Source organism: Teleopsis dalmanni, chromosome 2 (genome assembly GCF_002237135.1).
Source record: "Teleopsis dalmanni isolate 2A chromosome 2, ASM223713v2, whole genome shotgun sequence".
Classification (NCBI taxonomy): domain Eukaryota; kingdom Metazoa; phylum Arthropoda; class Insecta; order Diptera; family Diopsidae; genus Teleopsis; species Teleopsis dalmanni.
Window position 1 is genome coordinate 240,787,129 of NC_051847.1, and position 20,881 is coordinate 240,808,009.

At 27.6% G+C, this 20,881-nt stretch overlaps 2 protein-coding genes across 3 annotated transcripts; one reads left to right on the forward strand and one right to left on the reverse strand.

The window, feature by feature from the left end:
• Nucleotides 1-4,051: 4,051 nt before the first annotated feature.
• Nucleotides 4,052-4,984, reverse strand: LOC119681641 (glucosidase 2 subunit beta-like). The gene is made up of 2 exons (XM_038094887.1): nucleotides 4,526-4,984; nucleotides 4,052-4,470 (listed from the first exon to the last, which is right to left on the reverse strand). The coding sequence occupies exons 1-2, from the start codon at nucleotides 4,813-4,815 to the stop codon at nucleotides 4,155-4,157; spliced, it is 606 nt and encodes a 201-aa protein (XP_037950815.1). The 5' UTR covers nucleotides 4,816-4,984; the 3' UTR covers nucleotides 4,052-4,154.
• A 1,601-nt stretch (nucleotides 4,985-6,585) lies between these two features.
• On the forward strand, nucleotides 6,586-12,741 carry LOC119678688 (DNA damage-binding protein 1). Of its 2 annotated transcripts, none has more exons than XM_038090663.1 (13): nucleotides 6,586-6,852; nucleotides 7,123-7,271; nucleotides 7,345-7,607; nucleotides 7,674-7,879; nucleotides 8,141-8,223; nucleotides 8,278-8,431; nucleotides 8,484-8,742; nucleotides 10,033-10,264; nucleotides 10,326-10,677; nucleotides 10,729-11,733; nucleotides 11,795-11,984; nucleotides 12,046-12,442; nucleotides 12,522-12,741. In XM_038090663.1, exons 1-13 carry the CDS (start codon nucleotides 6,792-6,794, stop codon nucleotides 12,600-12,602), a joined length of 3,432 nt encoding a protein of 1,143 aa, XP_037946591.1. In that variant the 5' UTR covers nucleotides 6,586-6,791; the 3' UTR covers nucleotides 12,603-12,741. The 2 variants fall into 2 exon arrangements, with proteins under 2 accessions (XP_037946591.1, XP_037946592.1); XM_038090664.1 differs by having other exon boundaries at nucleotides 6,587-6,852; nucleotides 8,487-8,742.
• The last annotated feature ends 8,140 nt before the right edge of the window (nucleotides 12,742-20,881 follow it).

A 20,881-nucleotide genomic window follows, 5' to 3' on the forward strand; every position in this document is an offset into this window, starting at 1 on the left:
ACATTGTCTGGATTAAAGATCCCTTCTTTCTTGGTCGAATTGGACGTTATTCATACAAAGTGTTTGCAAGAAGACTGTGCAGTAAAAACAATTAATAATTAACTTTAATGGAAAATAATCGATATGAATTAAGCACATTATTTTAATTGTTTTCTCAACTCCGGTATATAGTAATGAAACTATCTTTCATCCATGGTAACGAATTAGTACAGAAATGTAGCTATTAAGTAGTTCGGAAAGTAATTTAGTTTTTTCCCGACAGAGGATGTAATTGTATTTTGTGAAAACTTCACATTTAAGCCGTAGTTTTTGGTTGGTTCCCTTTTAAATATGGAGAGCGATAAGCAGCATTTTCGTTATATCTTACTGTTTTACTACAGAAAGGGTAAAAATGCTGTTCAAGCCAGAAAGAAATTGATCGATGTGTATGGAGAAGGTGTGTTGTCAGTACGCCAATGCCAGAACTGGTTCGCTAAATTTCGATACGGCGATTTTTTGTCGAAGATGCACCACGTTCAGGAAGGCCGGTTGAAGCTGATAAAGATACGGTAAAGATATTAGTTGATGCGAACTGGCGATCTCACGTGAGATCGGATCGAGGTTAAATTTATCAGTTTATGACCACTTGAAAGGCCTGGAATTATCCACGAAGCTCGTTTCCACATAAAAAAAAAAATAGGATAGAATTGTAGATTCTAAAAAGATTGTTTGCTTAATCGTCAACAAAATAAGACCAATATGATACATTCAGGTCAAAATTTGAAAATTTGAACGGTGTTGATCTCTTATATAGTTCATATATTTTTCAAACACATTTGTTCTATTCCTAAACCTGTAAATATGTTAAATAATCAAAAATATTTAAATGAATATTCATCTAGGGGAAGTTAAAGTTCTATAAGGCAATTCGTTTAACTTGGATCCATTTAGGTCTTAAAGACCAATGTGAATCTGTTAGAGAACTTCCTACCAGTTTACAGTAATTTGGATAATCATTTTGACACAATACTTATAAGTATGCTCAGAGGGAATGCATTAATGAAATATGATCTTCGACTAGTTTACCTCTATGAGCTTAGGAGCAAAATATTGCTAATAATAAAAAATAGACATAACTATTACTTTGGTAGAAAATATTCCTATTTCTTGCTTAATATAGAATTTGTTATAAAACCAGAGTAGTATTAAAGAAAGACAGAGAAGAAGGAGACTATAATGCGAACTTCCTTACATACATATTTTACTTAACTCTCAATGAAGCGTCTCTAAAGTCTTGAGTTTTAAATAAACTTAGTGCGTGGGCCTATACATCACATATAACTCAGCCCTACAACAAATTATAAAAGTGTTTCTAGTACTTGTTTGCAAATTTCATATGTTATTTAATGTAATTAAATTAAATGATATAATTAAATTTATTTTTGTGTTTAATCACAAAGCTAAAATAATTTATTAAAAAAAAATAATAATGCTTAAAACTTATATTTTTTATATTTAATAAAGTAGTACTTCAGTCCGTAAAACCGCTGCAGTTATAAAAATAAAAATAAAAAAATCAAATCAAATAAATATAAAATATACAATATTAAATAAAATTCATTTTTAAGTATACTGTAATCGCACACTAATGGAAAAAAAAATAATTGAAAAAATAGCAAAACTTATAATTTTGTTTTCAATTTCTTTCTTTTCTACAGTTTGTCAATGTAATGTAAAAAGTAAATAAAAATAAATTAAAACAAAATTGTTAAAAATTATTTAATAAAAACAAAATTGTACCTTTTCGAATTTGCAGTTCAAAATTGCTTAAATTAATTGTACATTAAAAATATGTTGTACATTTGGCAAATCATAAAATGTTAAAAATTATACATTAAAAATTATAACACAGAACTTTTAAATTTCGGAAAATATTGTAATTGCTTTGGACTTAATAAAATTAATATGATATGATTTCAAAAAGTTTATGCATTGTATGAAGATTTTTTTACTAACAAGAGAATCAAGAATTTATTAAGTTATAAGTAATAATGGAAGAATAAATCTATGACAAAAAAATAATGAAAAACACAAAAAATTAAAACAACATTTATTTAAAACGTATTTATAATAAAATGAAAATTTAATTCAATTCAATTGCTTTTGTTTTTATTATACGAGTATCTTTACACAGGTAGAAAATGTATAAACTTTAAGTAAAAATTCTAGTTAGATATGTAATGCTTAAAATTGAAATAATCAATTTTAGATAAATGATATATTATATAGAGCGTTAAGAATTTTTATTAAAAATAGTTACATATATCAATATTAGTAAACAATATGATAGATAATCTTAATATAAGAAATATTTTTCAATATCATTTTGAAATACCTTCTAAAAAAGTAACTTGCGAAGCTTCTAATTTTAGTAATATTATGTTGACAATAGATTGATGATTACAATATAAAAACATGCCATTTTGAAACTTATTTAGCTCTTCTATTTAGCTGAAACACACATTTTCGATAAGATGAAAGGAATAAATTTCAAGTATATTGCAAATTCGTGAAACCGCATTGAGTGAAGGAAGTAAAGAAGAGTAATATCTTCTAGTAACACATTCACGAGTGTTGAAGATTTCTAATTTTTACTTAATCATAAGATCATAAGTTCAATGCATATATGAATGCTATATTAGTCATAATATCTTAGAGCCAAAGACAATCAAAGTTAATTACTCAATACATATTTTTTAAATTTTATTACTATAATTTAGTTTAGGTTTTCTCCTTGTTATATTAGCCTGCGGGATCTATTTGTGTAGACTCTTTTGGATGTGGTAAACAGCACTTGGTCGTCGAATTCAAGGAGTGGCTCCGGGACATAAATCATGCCGTTCTTGGAATCAGTTTTTCTTATTCGTTTGCAATGTATGTAAGTAAGAAGCAATAAGTTATTTTTTTACCTTTATATATTGTATATATTTTTCGATATTATATATATTTTTATCTTTGCTTCAGGATCCGCAGTATAATTGAAGCATGTAAACCAATAACAACGAATTTGTTTCGATATATAGCAATTTAACTATTTTATTATTATTACTATTTTAACTATATATTTCATAGTGTTGACAATAAATTCTCCAACAAAAAGATAGAATTGAAGCATTTTCTAACGTATCAAAAATACACATATTCTTTTAAAATAACAGGAAACATAAGATGCCACAAGCGCATATTTATATGCCTGATATCATATTAGAGGCTGGGTAAAATATGTTATTCTACAATTGGCAAAAAGTGTTTTGTTGTTAAGTGTAATATATTATAATTTTAAATCTATATTAATCACTAATCTCCTGTTATAATTCTTCTTATTATTAAAAGAAAAAGATTTATGTTTCTTAAGCTAAAATTTATTTTTAAATTCGTTCAATAAATTAAGTTTTACATTCGAATTTATTTCAATTTAACAAAATATTTTTTTTATTGTATAAATAAATAATATCTATGCCTTGAGCATTCAGTCGAAATGTAAACACAAAATTAATATTTTTAATAGGTTTAAAATACAAATAAATGAACCGCTAAAATTAGACAAATTGTTCTTATAATATTATATCTTAATATAAAAATATTCCCAAAGGTTATACATATTTTTTCTTTGAATTGTTCTATTTTTTATTTTATTTTGCTTAAATTATAATTCTTTTTTAAAGTTATTCTTTGATAAATTTGGCTATGAGTAGATCGCTGAAAAATTTACCTTAATATATATTGTTTATACATATATTTATGAGTTTTACGAGTCTTACGTTAAATGTATAACATAAGATTTTTAACTTAGTTTTTAATTTATTTCTACGTCTAATTTATAATATTTTTTCATTGATTTATTATATTTCATATAATTTACATTTCAACTTGTGATGAAGTTCTAGGGATATAAATTTAATCTTATAAAATTTTTAGATTAGGAAGTATTTACAAATCTTATATATATATATATGTTATTAAATAGTTCACATTTTGTTTTAAAATTTAATGTAAAAATTAAGAATTTAGGGAAAAAAGTTAATTTTTGCAGGCTATGTTATTGTAGCCTTCATTTCATAATCATTATACATTTCAACAAATGTACTAGTAAAAAATGAAAATAATTTTGAAAATTATGTACATTTGTTCTTACACTTGGCAATTATCCATTCATCACTTCCATCACAACAATCACAAACTCCATCGTTCACCCTGCTGCTTGGCACGAAAACATCGAGTCCTCTGCCAGTGATATGACGTTTTTGATACTTGCAATAAAAGCGCCCTGCATTGCAAGCATTTGTACTTGGTTCATCGCTGCCATCTTTCTCACAGTCACAATAATCATCATTTACTCTGTCAAATGGAATATCTATGCTTCCATCAAGACATCTGAATTTTCCTTCAAAATTTGGTTTATACGCGTCATAATCGAAAAGTCGTATACCTCTACATTATATGCATTATTATTATAATTGCGAAAATAGATATTTGCCGCACATACCTTATAATTTTTATTTGATCTGCATCGTCAACAAGATTATGAGAATCAAAGCTATCAGATTCCTTCTTACCTAGTGAAAGAACAAGTTGCTTATGCGTTTTCTTTAAATCTTGCATTGTATTTTCTAAACTCCATGGTGTGCTCGAATTTGGCAATTTATTGATGGTTAACGCTTGGTATGTAAAAAAGATAATACCTAACAAAAAAATTCCTAGTAACAGAAGTTTTGATTTTTGTTTGTAAAACGGCTTGTAATAAATATTTTCGCGTTTTATCCACGTCTTCTTCATGACATTTGTAACAGTTTTGTATCTTAAAGATACAACAATTCTATGATAAATAAATGGCTAAATTCTTGAGTACACAGAAAAGCTATATATTTTATCCTGATAAACTCTATAAAACTAATTAAAATAAATTTAATTTAATTTTGTTTACGCATCCCACAATATACGTAGCTTAACGACCGAATGTCAAATGAAAAGTAATGCCTACTTTTATTGCAGATGGAATAAAAGGGATTTTTAAATTTTCTTGCTGATCAACACTAGAAAAATTATTGTAGAGAAAATAATAATTTAATATAATATAAAATTATTCGCATAATATAAATTTTTAAATTACAGAAACAAATTTCAATTAATTTAAATTTGTATTATTTAGGCCGTGTATGAGTTCGAGTAAACTGATGGTAAATTGAGCGAAATAGTAAATTATGTCGGTATGGCAGCGAATATTGGTATTTACCAGAATATCATGTAGGGTAAATTTGATAAAAATTAGGTGAATTAGGTGTTACCATTGTGAAAATTTTTCAGTGCTGCCAACTTCAAAAATCAATCTATTGTGAATGTGAGTCATCCGTTAAAATCGCATGAGTGTTTGATTTATTAATAGATTCAAACACATAAATAAATAAATTAAGTATATAAGAAATAAATGCTAGCATTTACCCTTGTAAAGCAGGATATAGACGATGCTACGTGTTACAAGACAAGGTATGCGTGCTACCAAATCGCACCGTTTATATTCAAGTTTCCATACCAAATTTCGGTCTGAGACATGTATGCGGTAAAAATAAAACTTTTCACATCTCTGTTTATGTATGTCGAAATCTGCAGACTTCTCATAATTTAAGAATTTTGGTGAGCGTCGGACGAGCAGACATCGCGGAAAAAAATATAAAAATAATTGAAAAAGTTGTAGACATTTATTTTTATTAAAATAAGCAAATTTGAATAAGAGTGCTATAAACAATTATTAAAATAGTTCATATATTTTAAAAATTATTTTGTGCTGAAAATATTTTATAAGTTTTTATATTTACAAAATTATTTTGTGAATAAATATATTAAAATGGAACATTTTAAAGAATTAAATTAGAAATAATTTTAGTTTTAAGAATTAAAATAAAAAATTATGTTTAATTCTAAGAAATATGAAATCTTAATATAATGAAATAAACAACATGTTGCTATCATCATCATCTCAATTTCTTCAGTTTCGATTACTGTTTCGCACTCTGTATTTGCTTCGCTTTTGTTATGAACGGTGTAGAAAATAATTTAAAATGAAATATGCATACCTTGTTTCAAAGTATATAAAAAAACGCATACTTGAACTTTATACTTGGTGTGCAGATATGTAGTATCGTCTATATCATGCTTAAAATTCATTTTGTTTAATTCAATTAATATTTTCTTTAAATTAATTAATTTTCAGTGTTTACAAGTTTTATAATTTATATTGTATACAACACAATAGAAAACATATATTACAAAGTAGCATTTAATATATCTTAAACGTGATGCCAACTTTTTTCAAGCAGACTTAATGATGTTTTTTTACAACTGTCAAAAAAAAAAAATTACGGCTAATGTATCATGTGTGTCAATATAAATTCAACAAAAAACAGTAACATCTTGGACCTTTTTTAAAGTAATATACTAAATTGCTTGTATTGTTTAGTGAGATATAAAATTTGTAGATATAGAGTTTTAAAACTCAAAAATCTGAATAACTTGTATTTTATTTAAACTTACTTAAATATTTAAATTTTATGCAATGGCAACACTTTTTGTAATATTTATTGTTGGCAGCTTGTTCAGTTGGCGGTGAGAGTTCATAGTATATTGCATATTTTGCATGCAGCGGGTCTCGAATTAAAAATATCTGTTGCTGTTGACAGTAAATTGATTATTTAATAAATAAGTAAATCTATTTTTCTACAATAAAAATCTATTGCTGAACATTTTTGTTCATAAAGATGTCACATCATTATGTAGTTACGGCTCAGAATCCTACGGCTGTGATTGCTTGTGTATGCGGTAAGTAAACTTTTTTATTTAAACACATTGTATTATATCTGAAATAAACGATTAACTAAATAAATTATTGTGCTTATTATATAAATAACTTATAATGTGTAAAATGTGCTAATAAAAACATAGAATATAATATACCTACAAAAGCCGGTATGAAATGCTACATTTTATGAATTCGAAAACGTGACCTTAAACACAAGAACCATTATTCAATGCATAATGTGCTTCTTTTGTATAAATTTGCTACATTTAAATTTTATTTGCGCTTTTCAGGAAACTTCACGTCTCCGACAGACTTAAATTTGGTCATTGCAAGAAATAGCCAATTAGAAATCGATTTAGTTACGCCGGAAGGGCTGCGTCCACTGAAGGAAGTTAATATCAATGGACAGATTGCTGTTATGCGACATTTTAGACCCCCTGTAAGTTGAAAATATTTATTCAATTTAAACTATGTTATTTTAATAACTATAACTATAATTATAATTCCTTTAGGAAGGCAAAAAAGATTTAGTTTTTATATTAACTCAACGGTATAATGTAATGATATTGGAATTCATTGAAGAAGACGGTGTCATAAAAGTTCATACTAAAGCAGATGGAACTGTTTCTGATCCAGTCGGTATAAGTGCTGAAGGTGGTGTTATTGCAGTTATTGATCCAAAGGCTCGGGTAGTTGGTATGTGTTTATACAAAGGATTATTTACTATTGTTCCACTGGATCACAGTTCTAGTGAGTTAAAAGCAACGAATTTACGGTAAGTGTAGAAAAATAATGGGGAAAATATTATTAATAATTGTATTTATTTATAATTTTATAATAGAATGGACGAGTTAACTGTATATGATGTGGAGTTCTTATATGGTTGTGTTAATCCCACAATCATTGTTATACATAAAGACAACGATGGAAGACATGTTAAAACACATGAAATAAATCTTCGCGAAAAAGAATTTACAAAAATTGCTTGGAAACAGGATAATGTTGAAACGGAATCCACACTAATCATTCCAGTTCCAACTCCACTTGGTAAAAATTTATAATTTATTTATATCATATTTATTAATGAAAAATATATAATATATGGAGTTAAAATAAAACAATTTTTTAAGTTTGTTTAGTGACTTACAGATTTAAATATAATATATTTGTTTGAAACAAACAATGTAATATACAGTAAAATTTAAAATCTGCTAGACCAAAATAAAGGTTTGGTTATTTTAACTCAAATGAACTTAATTTTGTTGATTATATTATATGTTATAAGTTATAATTTACTCGCATGAATAGGTGGTGCCATTGTAATTGGACGTGAATCTATAGTTTATCATGATGGTAGCAGTTATCACGCTATAGCTCCCTCAACATTTAAGGTATTTAAATATCAAATTAAGATGATGCGATATTTATAATGTATTTTATTTCAGCAAAGTGTTATTAATTGTTATGCTCGCTTAGATAATAGAGGTCACCGCTTTCTATTAGGAAACATGTATGGGCAATTATTTATGCTGTTTTTGGAACAAGGTGATAATGGCAATGGAGTAACGGTTGTAAAGGAAATTAAAGTGGAGCTTTTAGGTATATGAAAGTTTTTAGTTATTGTTCGTAAACATTTAATCACTACCCAAAGTAGGTGAAATTTCAATACCGGAATGTTTGACTTATTTGGACAATGGATTTTTATTTGTTGGATCCAGACATGGAGACTCGCAATTAGTACAATTAGCATCCCATGCAAATGAAAGTGGCACTTATGTTGTTCCTGTGGAGAATATAACAAATCTTGCCCCAATTCTTGATTTAGGTGTTGTTGATTTAGATCGACAAGGCCAAGGTCAGATTATTACATGTTCTGGCACTTTTAAAGATGGTTCGCTTAGAATAATAAGGTAATAATATAAGCTTACAATTTTTTAGGGTCATGTGTGAATATTTACGAGTATTTAATTGTAAATATAAATAATAATAATGTTTTGTTTAACATGGCATGTTTAATAATAATTGTTTAGCGTTTTGCTCTCACGGTCTTAAAACTATACCCCAAATTGGAATATATAGTTTTTTTAATATTGTTAACATAATTTTATATTCTATTTTATTGCATTTTTGTAACTGGTCTTAAAAACTAATCGGCGAATATGGTTTTAAAAATTTAATTCTAGAACCTTATGTCTGGGTGTGGTCACAAAATGACGTTTAAGCGCAGTTTCACCAAAAAAATGTTCCTTTTATCCAGAGCGTATATAGTACCCAGTATTTAATTTGAAAGAATTATATCGGTATAAAATATCGGTTATATCTCCGATTTTTGATTTTTTTCTTGTTTAACTACAAACATTTTTTCTTGCGAAACTATTTTCTTATTTTAGTGTGCTTTGTTGGCACTTTGTCATTGAGTATATAATCTGGGGTATATTGAGTAATGTGTCTGTGACTACATGCGTTGAATATAGTGGTTTACTTTGAAATTAATATCAATTTTTTGTTGTCATAACGAAAATTTAGTTTGGTGTTGTTCTGGTAATGTTTTTGTATTTGTGGTTTACTGACAAATAAATTTATTACTTTTTATTTATTATTATTTCCTTTAATTATTATATACTTTTTAATTATACCTATTAAATAATACTTAAAATATTAATATTTTTAATTTTATTTCAAAAATTAAAATAAAAAATAAATATATTTTGAACCCTAGTGAAAACTATCCACTTTGCTTAAGTTTATTATTTTAGTACATGATGTTGAGAATATTTTAATTTTGTTTAATGCAAGTTTATACTATATGTTCTATAATATCAATTATAATTTTTTATATGCAATTCACATGCAAATCATATAGCTGTTATGTTCACTACTGAAATAGCTAATAATTTTTATCTAAATCCCCGATTGAAATATTGATATGTATACCAAACCAATATACTCATTACTGCCTTATTATAAATATATATATTGCCATTTGTTAAAATATTATACCGTAGTACATATTTTGGTTTTGCTTTTGTTGATTGTTAGAAATGCATATGTATAAATATTTAATTAATAATGTGCAAATGTATATTGAAACATATATTTGAAAATATGAATATTTTTATTAACTGTATATATATGTATATATATATATATATTATATATATATATATATGTAATTATATATATATGTGTATATATATTAGAATCGGAATTGGGATACAGGAGCATGCATCTATTGATTTACCAGGTATTAAAGGCATGTGGTCTCTTAAAGTGGGTATCGATGATAGTGAATATGAGAACACACTAGTTTTGGCATTCGTTGGACATACACGTATATTAACCTTAACTGGTGAAGAAGTGGAAGAAACAGATATTCCTGGATTTCTCAGTGATCAACAGACCTTTCAATGCGCTAACGTAGATTTTGAACAGGCATGTAGAATTGTTAATTTAATTTAAAATAAGTTTCATATATATCTTTTCCTTTCTTTAGATAATACAAGTCACACCACAAACAATTCGTTTGATTAAAAGTACGACAAAAAGTTTAGTTGATGAGTGGACATTATCTAATAATAGGCGAATCGGTGTAACTGCTTGTAATTCATCTCAGATTGTGATTGCATCAGCCCGCGAGATCTATTATATTGAAATTACCGATGGAGGTTTAGTCGAAATATGTCATAAATCGTTGGATTATGAAGTGGCTTGCCTTGACATAACGCCAGTTGAAGATGACAAAAATAAATCTAGTTTAGTTGCTGTTGGTTTGTGGACAGATATATCTGCAGTTATTTTATCCCTACCAAAACTTGATACGATGTACACTGAAAAACTAGGAGGAGGTAAAATAACTTTTTACAAATTGTCTTTTTATTAATTTTATATTTTTGCAGAAATAATTCCGCGTTCTATATTGATGACAAAATTTGAGAATGTTAATTACCTACTCTGTGCGCTTGGTGATGGGTCTATGTTTTACTTTATTTTGGATAAGATAACAGGACATTTAACCGAAAAGAAAAAAGTCACTCTTGGCACACAACCTACATCATTACGTACTTTTAAATCGCTTGCTACTACCAATGTTTTTGCTTGTTCTGATCGTCCAACTGTTATTTATTCGTCTAATCATAAACTTGTGTTTTCGAATGTAAATCTTAAGGAAGTAAATCATATGTGCTCACTTAATGCGCAGGCATATCCTGATAGCTTAGCTTTGGCTACTAAAAGCTCTATAATACTTGGTACAATGGATGAAATACAAAAATTGCATATACGTACAGTTCCGTTAGGTGAAGGACCTCGACGCATAGCTTATCAGGAATCATCACAAACTTTTGGTGTAGCCACTGTACGCATTGATATGCAAGGACGTAATGGTCCTAAAGCAGTTCGACCGAGTGCCTCAACACATGCTCAGAATATAACTTATGCTTCCAGTATTGTACCAAAGCCTGGTGGTTCTAGTGCATCGGGAGGTAGTACTGATCTAAATGACGAAGTTGAAATATATAATTTCCTCATTATTGATCAGAATACATTTGAAGTATTACATGCACATCAATTTATGCCTACTGAAACTATTGTTACTCTAATGTCTGGTCAACTAGGAGATGATCCTAATACGTATTATGTTGTTTCCACTGCACTTGTAAATCCTGATGATGCAGAACCAAAAGTCGGTCGTATTATAATATTTCATTATAATGAAGGGAAACTAAATCAAGTAGCAGAAACTAAAATTGATGGATCGTGTCACGCTTTAGTCGAATTTAATGGAAAAGTATTGGCTGGCATAAACAGTTTCGTGAGATTATACGAGTGGACAAATGAAAAGGAATTACGTATGGAGTGTAACATACAAAATAATATATCAGTTTTATATTTGAAAGCTAAAGGTTAATTATTTGTTTTTAATACAATATATGAATTTAAATTAAATTTTTTCTATATCTAAAGGCGATTTTATATTGGTTGGAGACTTAATGCGATCTCTAACATTATTGCAACATAAGCAAATGGAGGGAATATTCGTTGAGATTGCTAGAGATTGCGATCCTAAATGGATGAGAGCAGTAGAAATATTAGATGATGATACTTTTCTAGGTTCTGAGACTCACGGCAATTTATTTGTGTGCCAAAAAGACAGGTAAACTTCATTCAGAGAAAGGTGCAAAATGTAAATTTTTAAACCATATGTACATTTTTAGTGCAGCTACAACAGACGAAGAACGGCAGTTGTTGCCTGAGGTAGCACGTTTTCATTTGGGAGATATTGTAAATGTTTTTCGTCATGGATCTTTAGTTATGCAAAATGTTGGCGAACGTACGACACCTACTACCGGTTGCGTACTTTATGGCACTGTAAATGGTGCTATCGGTATAGTAACACAAATACCAGTCGACTTTTATGATTTTTTGCATAGTTTGGAAGAGAGATTATGTTCTGTTATCAAATCTTTGGGTAGCATTGAACACTCATTTTTCAGAAGTTTTCATACACAACTCAAAACTGAACCTAGTGAGGGCTTTATTGATGGAGTTTTAATTGAGAGCTTTCTGGACTTGACTAGAGAACAAATGAAAACCGCTGTAACTGGCTTGGAAGTATGTTTTAAAATTTTTAAAATCTATTAATAAAGAAAATATATATATTTTAAACTTTTATTTTCTGTTTTTTTTCCAGCTAACTGTTAATGGCGAGAGAAAGCTTGCAGAAGTTGAAGATGTCATCAAAATAGTTGAAGATCTTACAAGAATGCACTAAGAAATATAATTTTATATATTATTATTGCTAGTTTTTCAAAATTATTTAAAATAATTCAATATTACTGATTTTAATTACATCCTTTAAACTTTGATCAAAAAATCGACTACACAATTGCGTTATTTTGTTTTATACTTAATTGTACAGAATTAACATAAATATATAAAAATTAATTAAAAATAACTGTTTTTTTATTTTTGTTTCAATAAAATTCAAAGTTTGAATGAACTTATAAAATCTAAGCAAAAAATTCGAGTAAAGAAGATAATGCGATTTTGGATTTTTCACCTTATTAAAAGATTGAATGGAATATCGTTATGGAAATATCAATGGATTATAATAGAATATAATGAATATATAGCGTAAAAACTTATAATCCAATAGATGTCAAATATCACAAATCATACTTAGTCAATTGGTAATGTTTTTAATGGTAATAGGCTAAATAGTATTCTTTATTGATTGTCTGTGTCTCATGAGTGAATTTATAATACGATATATCAATCGTCGAATATCGGAGAAAACAATGGGCTTGACTTTTTAGCGCTTTTGACGTGTTTATCTTCAGTTTCGAATTGTTTTTATTTTCTGTTTTGGTTAGTATTTGACTTCTTTGCATGCCAAACTTATAAACTCCTGGTTGGGCAACAGTTCGATATCAAAAAAGATTTTTTGGCGATACTTTTTTAAAGAATATTCAGCCTTTATTAATAATATATTCAGAATATATTGAGTGACGACAGGGTAGATGCTGATTTAATTACACGATCTTTCCCTTTTAAAGTACAATTTCTTTCTCTTTTTCAAAGGACGTTCAGATTGATACCTTTAATACTTGTATTCTTGATTGTCTTTTCAATTTTTTTTCTATAAAATTGATTTACACATTAGTTTATTAATATTTAAGCTTATTTATATAGATGTTAAATCTTAGACTGATTAGTATTTTACTATTCAGACGCTAAAACTACAGTTTTAATTCTAAGTACAGTTTAAATTCTAAGTAATTCTAAGTAAAAATACAAATTAAATAATTATAAAGCTGAGAAAGAAGAAGAACCGAAGAATCAGAAAAGTAGTGCAATAATCTCTGGAATTAATAATTATTCCAGATAATATGATATTAAAAAAATGTAAAGTAGGTTAGTTTTTAATACTTTAGTAGTTAGAGCAGATTTTTTTAATCCGCGAATCGTTACTGGTTCGCAAAATATGGTTTTGTTTTCAACGATATTATTTTTTGTTAATAAAGTGAGGCAGGCCCTTGCAAAACATGTTGAATAGTGTAGGTTGAATAACATTAATCTAGAATGTACTGTTGACAGAAATTATACAAACAATATGCTAAGGATTGCTCACCAAACAATATATATGGTACACAAACATGATTTAGATTAGTTTTTGTTGATCACAACACTGTGGCGATTTAATCAAAACGATCATTCTTCATATGATTTTTAAGAACAGGACATAAATTTGGGTAGGATCCTTAAAACAGTAGCATAATGTTTCGTGTTGTATTAAATATTCGGATTGTACAATTAAATCTTAAAAAATTACAAAGGTGAAGATACTTTTTATACTTTCATTAGACACTTAACAAATAAACTAATAATAGATCATTTATCTACCATTTATCTATAAACTAATATTGTTCCTAACATCAGGTCAATGAACAGAAACTAGTAGTCACTGCATAAAAATAATATAGCATTATTAATGAATACGTATAAATATAGTACTTTAATGAGTTTCGGAGGGTAGGCTGTAGCGCCTCAAGCTTTGTATTAGTAACTTACTGTACTATATCCGAGCAGCTTCAATATTGGTTTTTAAAGAAGTTTATATTTAAAAATATTTGTTTTTAATTTTAATTTCTTAGATTAGATTTCAACTCTACAAGCCTCTTATCATGCTTGTCCTGCTGCATGGTGCAAAAGCTTGGGTCAGTAGCTTGGCTGGGAGAGGCGACTGGGCGCGCCCAACGAGTACTCACGTTTGTAATAGCTAACTAAGTAAGTAGTAACTTACTTTAATATATCTGGGCAGCTCGAATATTGGGTTTTTAAGTGTAATATTTTAAATTTAAAAATATTTCTATTTTATTTTCATCTTAGAAGATTTTAACTCAAAAAGTATCTTTTCATGCCTGTGCTGCTATATGGTGCAGAAATTTGTACAACTACCCGTAAATGAGCTGGCGTGGGCTACTCCAACTAAGTAGGTAAGGTTTTAAGTCCACTGGAGTTTTTCCTTATTAATTAATTTTCTAGTCATTATATTATATTTTTTGATCTGTTTAGTTTAACTATTCTAAACATATATTCTTTAAGTTATATATTCTTTAAGTTTTGAAAATATCAATCTATCCTATTGCATTTATATATTGTTTATAATAACACAAAAAAAATGTTTATACTGAAGGAAATTGCATTAAAATCAATTTGGCCTATATGTAAAATGAATTTCCACAAATTGCAAAATGATTTTCTTGTTTTGAATAAATTTTATAGATCATTTATGATCGTATCAGATGGCAGCGGCCATAATAGGCTTATATGCTATTGTAAATGAATTAAAGGAAATACTCCTCTATGTATGGTTGCATTTATAAAAAACTAACTAACACATTTATATCTCTTAAATATATGTACATATATATAGTATATTAGTATGTATTTGATATACAAGTTGTATGCAACAAAACACATTCGCATTTCCGATTCACACTGCGCAGGAGTTGTGTACATTTCTGTAGGTTTGTTTATATATACTATTCGCGTAATATTAATGTAAATATACGTGAGAGAGTACATAATCGGCCAAATGTTGGAATCTCAGCATGTCACACCAAACCGTCAGTCACGTTACAAATAATGCATACTCGTTTAAATATGCTATGTGATTCCTTTAAATAATTTTGTGTTGTTGTTGTTGTGTTGTTGAGTTGTTGTATTGTTAGTGTTTTGTTGTGTATTTTGTATCGTTGATGTGCATTAAAAAAACACATAATCTCATTTGTTGTTGTTCTTTGGCAGCGTATGACACGCGGTTGTGGCCGTTGCTGTTGCCGTTGCCGTTGTTGCTCGTACACATCGCTGTCATCGTCCGTCATTTTCATTCATTCATTGTTGCGCTTGTGTTGGTTTAGCCTGCTGCCTCCCTCCGCTATATGAAAATACAAGCCCACTACCGACTCATCACATACCAATAACGGATGGTGTTGTAAATATGTGTTGTATGCATATATTTCCGCTGGATTTTTGGTCCATTTGTAGAGTTCATATGATTTTCGTGTATAATTGCTTTTCTCTGCTCATCGCGTTTTGTTGTGTTTCTGATCGGATAAGAAATATTTTTTAATAATAATAATAATAATCGGAAGAAATAAGCCAGTGATTTTCGTTCTTTGGTTTGTGTATTTAGTTCTGTTGTTGCTGTTGTGAATACTTAAATATTGTTGTATATTTATTTTTACAATAATGAATTTACACACATTAAAGAAAAACAAAAAAAACATTTTAACAAAAAAGTAAATATAATAAAAATATTCAATAACATGTAAAAAATGTAATTAAAAAATTTTTTTATAACAATTTATTTTTTTACTTAATATTTAAAATTTTTTAAGTGTCTAAAAACATTAAGTATTGTTAACAACAATAATAATAATAATAATAATCAATAAAATTTTACAATAATATTGCTAAATGCGTGTATAGAATGATTAAATAATTTTTAATTATATGTTAAATTTATATACATATATAAATATATATCAACTGCAGTTCTAATTCGATTTTTATAAAATATTTAACACAAAAAAAACTTGTGTTAAAGTTCTTCGAACTACATACGGATATCTTTCGGAATACCTGCGGCAAAACGGATTTTAAGAAAAGGTATACATATATTTATAAAAAAAATTATTTTGTATATCTCTTACTCTTATTTTTATTCTATATGAACAATGAATTAATACTCACTTCAATTAATATATTTCAAAGAAATACAAAAACTGTTGTACATAGTTATTTAAATGATATAGGTATATAAAATAATATAAAAGAGATTATATAAACATTACCATTATTATACTTAATCACTTTAAAGTAATCTTTAATCTATTAACAGTATAATCTAAATATATATCAATTCTAATAAAATTGTTAAACATCATATATAACGATGAAAGTCAAAATTTTACCTTGAATGTGTTTTATGAATATCATATGGGTTTTCAATATCTCCTATTATGGGACCATTTAAACAGACATAACCTGCATTGCTAAATACGATTTTTTCGTGTAAGGATGGACTTACTTCAAGTAGTTCCATATGTCAATCTGCAAGTTCAAATACTGAGGTCCAATGAATTCTATATAATGAAAATCTTTTGTAATAATATTCAATGTGATGCCGTAAGAAAAGTGCAAAGTTCTTGAGAACGTTATTTAATTTACATTTTATTCAGTATTACATTAACATTTTGATGGATAAGATTCTTAACATATCAAATAGTATTATTAGATACGAATAAGCTTCATATATTAAATCTGTTGACAAATAAAAGTTTAGCCTGAATAATATATTATGGTTATATTTATGAATGGTTTTTATTGGTCACAGTACACTGGTATCAATAAAAAATGGAGTAGTGTTTCAATATTTGTAGCAATCTAAAAGCTTTTTATTATCCTCGGATACTGTTGTTAAAACTTTTAAGTTCTATAATTTTAAAAAGTATACACTTTCATATTACGGCTACTTTAAATTGTGGCTAAAATATCCATGGTTCCTATACAATTTTTTTCTTAATTATCTACAAATGAAACCACCGCGATTGGTTGTTATACAATTTTTGCTTTCATTATCTACAAAAGAATAGTAATGAGTTTTGTTTAAATACTGATAATATTACCTGCAGTAATGTGTCAGTTTATTTTAAGGTTTTCATTTAATAATATGGATCGTTTAGCAACCACTGAACGCGTTGAAGTTGTAAAAACTTATTACAAATATGGTGATAATTTTTTATATCGAAATTTTTTTTAGTATTGAGGTTATTTTTTCGTTTGGTAGATATGTCGACAAAGTAATCTATCTATAAAATTTATAAATACCTGCCGGCAGACCATTGCATACACAGTCACTGTGTTTAATCTGGAGGTGTGTTGTAACATCAAGGATCTTTTTTATGCAGATCATGCTGATACTTTTAACGGTTTGAAAACGAACGCCTTTCAAGTCATGTGGACCTATTGTCAGCTATGTTAGCCAGTTATCAATAATTATCTAAAAAGGATGCAGTATTGTGAAATGTTCTGTAGAGGCGTTTTAAATGAGATATCTAACACCTAATGAATAGGTTCAAGTAATATACTGAAATAAAAATTTGATAATGAAATCACAATCACAAATTTATTTAACACACCTTACATACACACTATTTAACTTAATTAGTTAACTTAAGCCATGAAATGAATAACCTTCTATTATGATTTTAACTGACTTCATTCGAATATAGAAACGATAAGTATAGAAACTGTCCCTCAGAACGTTTTTGACTGCACTTCGGAACCGAATTTAACAAGAAAAACTTAGCATTTCAACAATATTCTTATGCTCATATCTTATCTCATATTTATATCTCTTATACTTAAACTCTTATTTATTTTTATCTCTCTTATTTAATGAAATAGTTTACAATTATAACTAACATATCATGTAGCACTTCGACTATTGATTAATACCATATATTATACCTATTAAGACTTAAATGCTCTAGATAATGAGAACGTACTTTTTATTGATTTACATATATTGTACATATGTTTCTATTTAATTAAAGAATTTAGTTTTAAAATTATTTGTTTTATTTTTTATATAGACTTTATTACTTTTTTTTTATTAAATATTCTTATAATTTTTATTGATTAATTTTGTAATAATGATGATTAAGTCGCTTTAAATATTGTATTCTATTAACAGATTGAACTTCTTTAGTTTGTTGCAATATATATTTACATCATAACATATTCAGAGCTTAAAATCTCGTTTTTAGATTTTTCTAATCTTAATGCTCCACTTTTATAAAGAATAGAGAAGTAGTCTCCTAATGTATGCATGTGGTTCTTTAATATATCAAAACTTACAAAGAACAAATTTTCTACTGGTGTATATTCATTCAGATTAAAACTGTTTTAGGTTTATACCCAGTATTGCATTTTAATAAAACCTATTTGAAGATAAGTGATGTAAAAGCGTCAACTATATTATTAGATTAGATTTATTAGATTTGTCAAGTAGCTCACAAATCAATCTTAAAGCACTTTATCCTAGTAGACCCGAAACTATAAAATAATAATAGCTGTGACGACATTTTATCTACGTTTAATCACTAGTGATATAAAGGTATAAAGGTATAAAATATTCATTATGTGAAAAATCTGACATGAGACTTTAATTTTTGACTTAATTCATATTTTATATGGTACATTAGATGTGCTGGACTAAATTTGAGAAAAAATTGACGGAAAGTTTATAAACGGAAATTCTACAAATAAATACTATTAATGAAAAGCGTTGGCTACTTTCATTTAGTTGAAAAGAAGTTAAATATCTGAATTAGATTATGATTAAGTTTCTGAAGATGTCTGTCTCGAAGGATTCAATGGTACAAAAACTTTTTTTACAGAATCTAATCCTTTCCACTTACTCTGCCGTAGCAGTATTTCGAAGTATCTTATATACTACATAATATATAATAAATTACAAACACCGATGTTATAAATTAAAAAGATTTAAGTTTAACAGATTTCTGTCTCGAAGGATTTAACGGTATATAAACTGTTTTAGAGAATCGAATCCTTCCCACTTGCCCTGCTTTATAGGTACTTAGAAATATATAGTATAAACTACATACTCCAATGTTAAGGACTCAGTTAAAACAATCCCATCAAATTATTCGGGTCAATAATGAACATACTGAGAAGTTGTTTAGCTAAATAAATAATACTAAACGGAGTATGATTATTGGTTTTTAAAGTCGACATGTTTCTGTAAGTTATTACTTTTGAAATATGGAAATTAAAGATGTTGACACCTATAAACTTTGTTAAATTAAGAGTGAGCAGTGGCTAACGTTATAATAAATTAATCCTTGAACTTTAAAAGTAGGTACTAACTTTATTAGAATGTTTCCAGCCGTATTTGTTCCAAAAGAGTCGTTTTTACTTCAAATGAAATCGTTTGAAAACAGAAAACAGAAATATAGAATTTATTTAAAATTAAATAATTTGAAAGACATGATATATGACATGACTTATATAACGTTTATTTAAAGTCAGAGTTTAATATTTTTGAGAATACTTATATATAAAGAAAATTTATATTTGTACATATTTAATTCATTTGTCTCCATATGAGACTTTAAACATTGTAATGCTATAAAGAAATATTAAGTCCAATGGACAAAGAATATTAGAGTGTTTACTATAATACTACTTTTTTTTATAATAAAATTTTGACTATTTTATTACGAAACTTATTTTCCTGATTTGCTTGATTGCACATGTTGTAAGTGGCCCTTTACAAACTTTCTTTAAAGCTCCTTAGTTATTGCTGCCAGACTTGAATCGGGACCTGCCAGTGGCGTAACTACAGGGAAGCAACTGGAAGCAACGCTTTCGGGCCCCCGAATTTAGGGGGCCCCACTATAAATGTTTGTAAACTTTTTTGTTGGAATAACTTCATATTGCATTTTATAAAAGATACGCAAATTTTAAATTTAAAGTACATAATATATATGTACTTCAAATAAAATATTAAACCTATTTATAAAATAAAAAAGTTTTTCTAAGAAAAATGTCTCGTAATCGAGAGTTTATATGGAAGCTATATCTAGATTTAAACCCATTTGAAAATAATTTTGTACGTTGTCTTTTGCAAATATCAGTACTGTTTACACCAAATTCTATTTAAATACCTTTATTAAAAACGGAGAAACCTCATATCCGATTGTTAAGTTTATATCACAGCTACAAGAAATAGACGTCAAATTTCAATCAAATCATATGGTGAACAGGGTCGGCTAAAAGTATGTGTGTAAAGTTTCATTCGAAGAGTTCAAAAGCTGAGAGAGTAGTTTGAACTGAAAAAGTATATATATACTGTACTGATATATACTTAATGGTATTTCCGACGTTTCCTTTAATGCGTTACGAAAATCTTGACAAACCTTATATACCCTTTTCACATTTTTCGTGTAAAGAGTATAG

Bases quoted from the DNA above. Each gene is read 5' to 3' on its own strand.
- LOC119678688 (XM_038090663.1), top strand. From the start codon at position 6,792: ATGTCACATCATTATGTAGTTACGGCTCAGAATCCTACGGCTGTGATT. The intron at 10,678-10,728 runs GTAAAATAACTT...ATATTTTTGCAG, and splicing joins CACTGAAAAACTAGGAGGAG to AAATAATTCCGCGTTCTATA. The intron at 11,734-11,794 runs GTTAATTATTTG...CTATATCTAAAG, and splicing joins TTTATATTTGAAAGCTAAAG to GCGATTTTATATTGGTTGGA.
- LOC119681641 (XM_038094887.1), bottom strand. From the start codon at position 4,815: ATGAAGAAGACGTGGATAAAACGCGAAAATATTTATTACAAGCCGTTT. The intron at 4,471-4,525 runs GTATGTGCGGCA...CATATAATGTAG, and splicing joins GATCAAATAAAAATTATAAG to AGGTATACGACTTTTCGATT.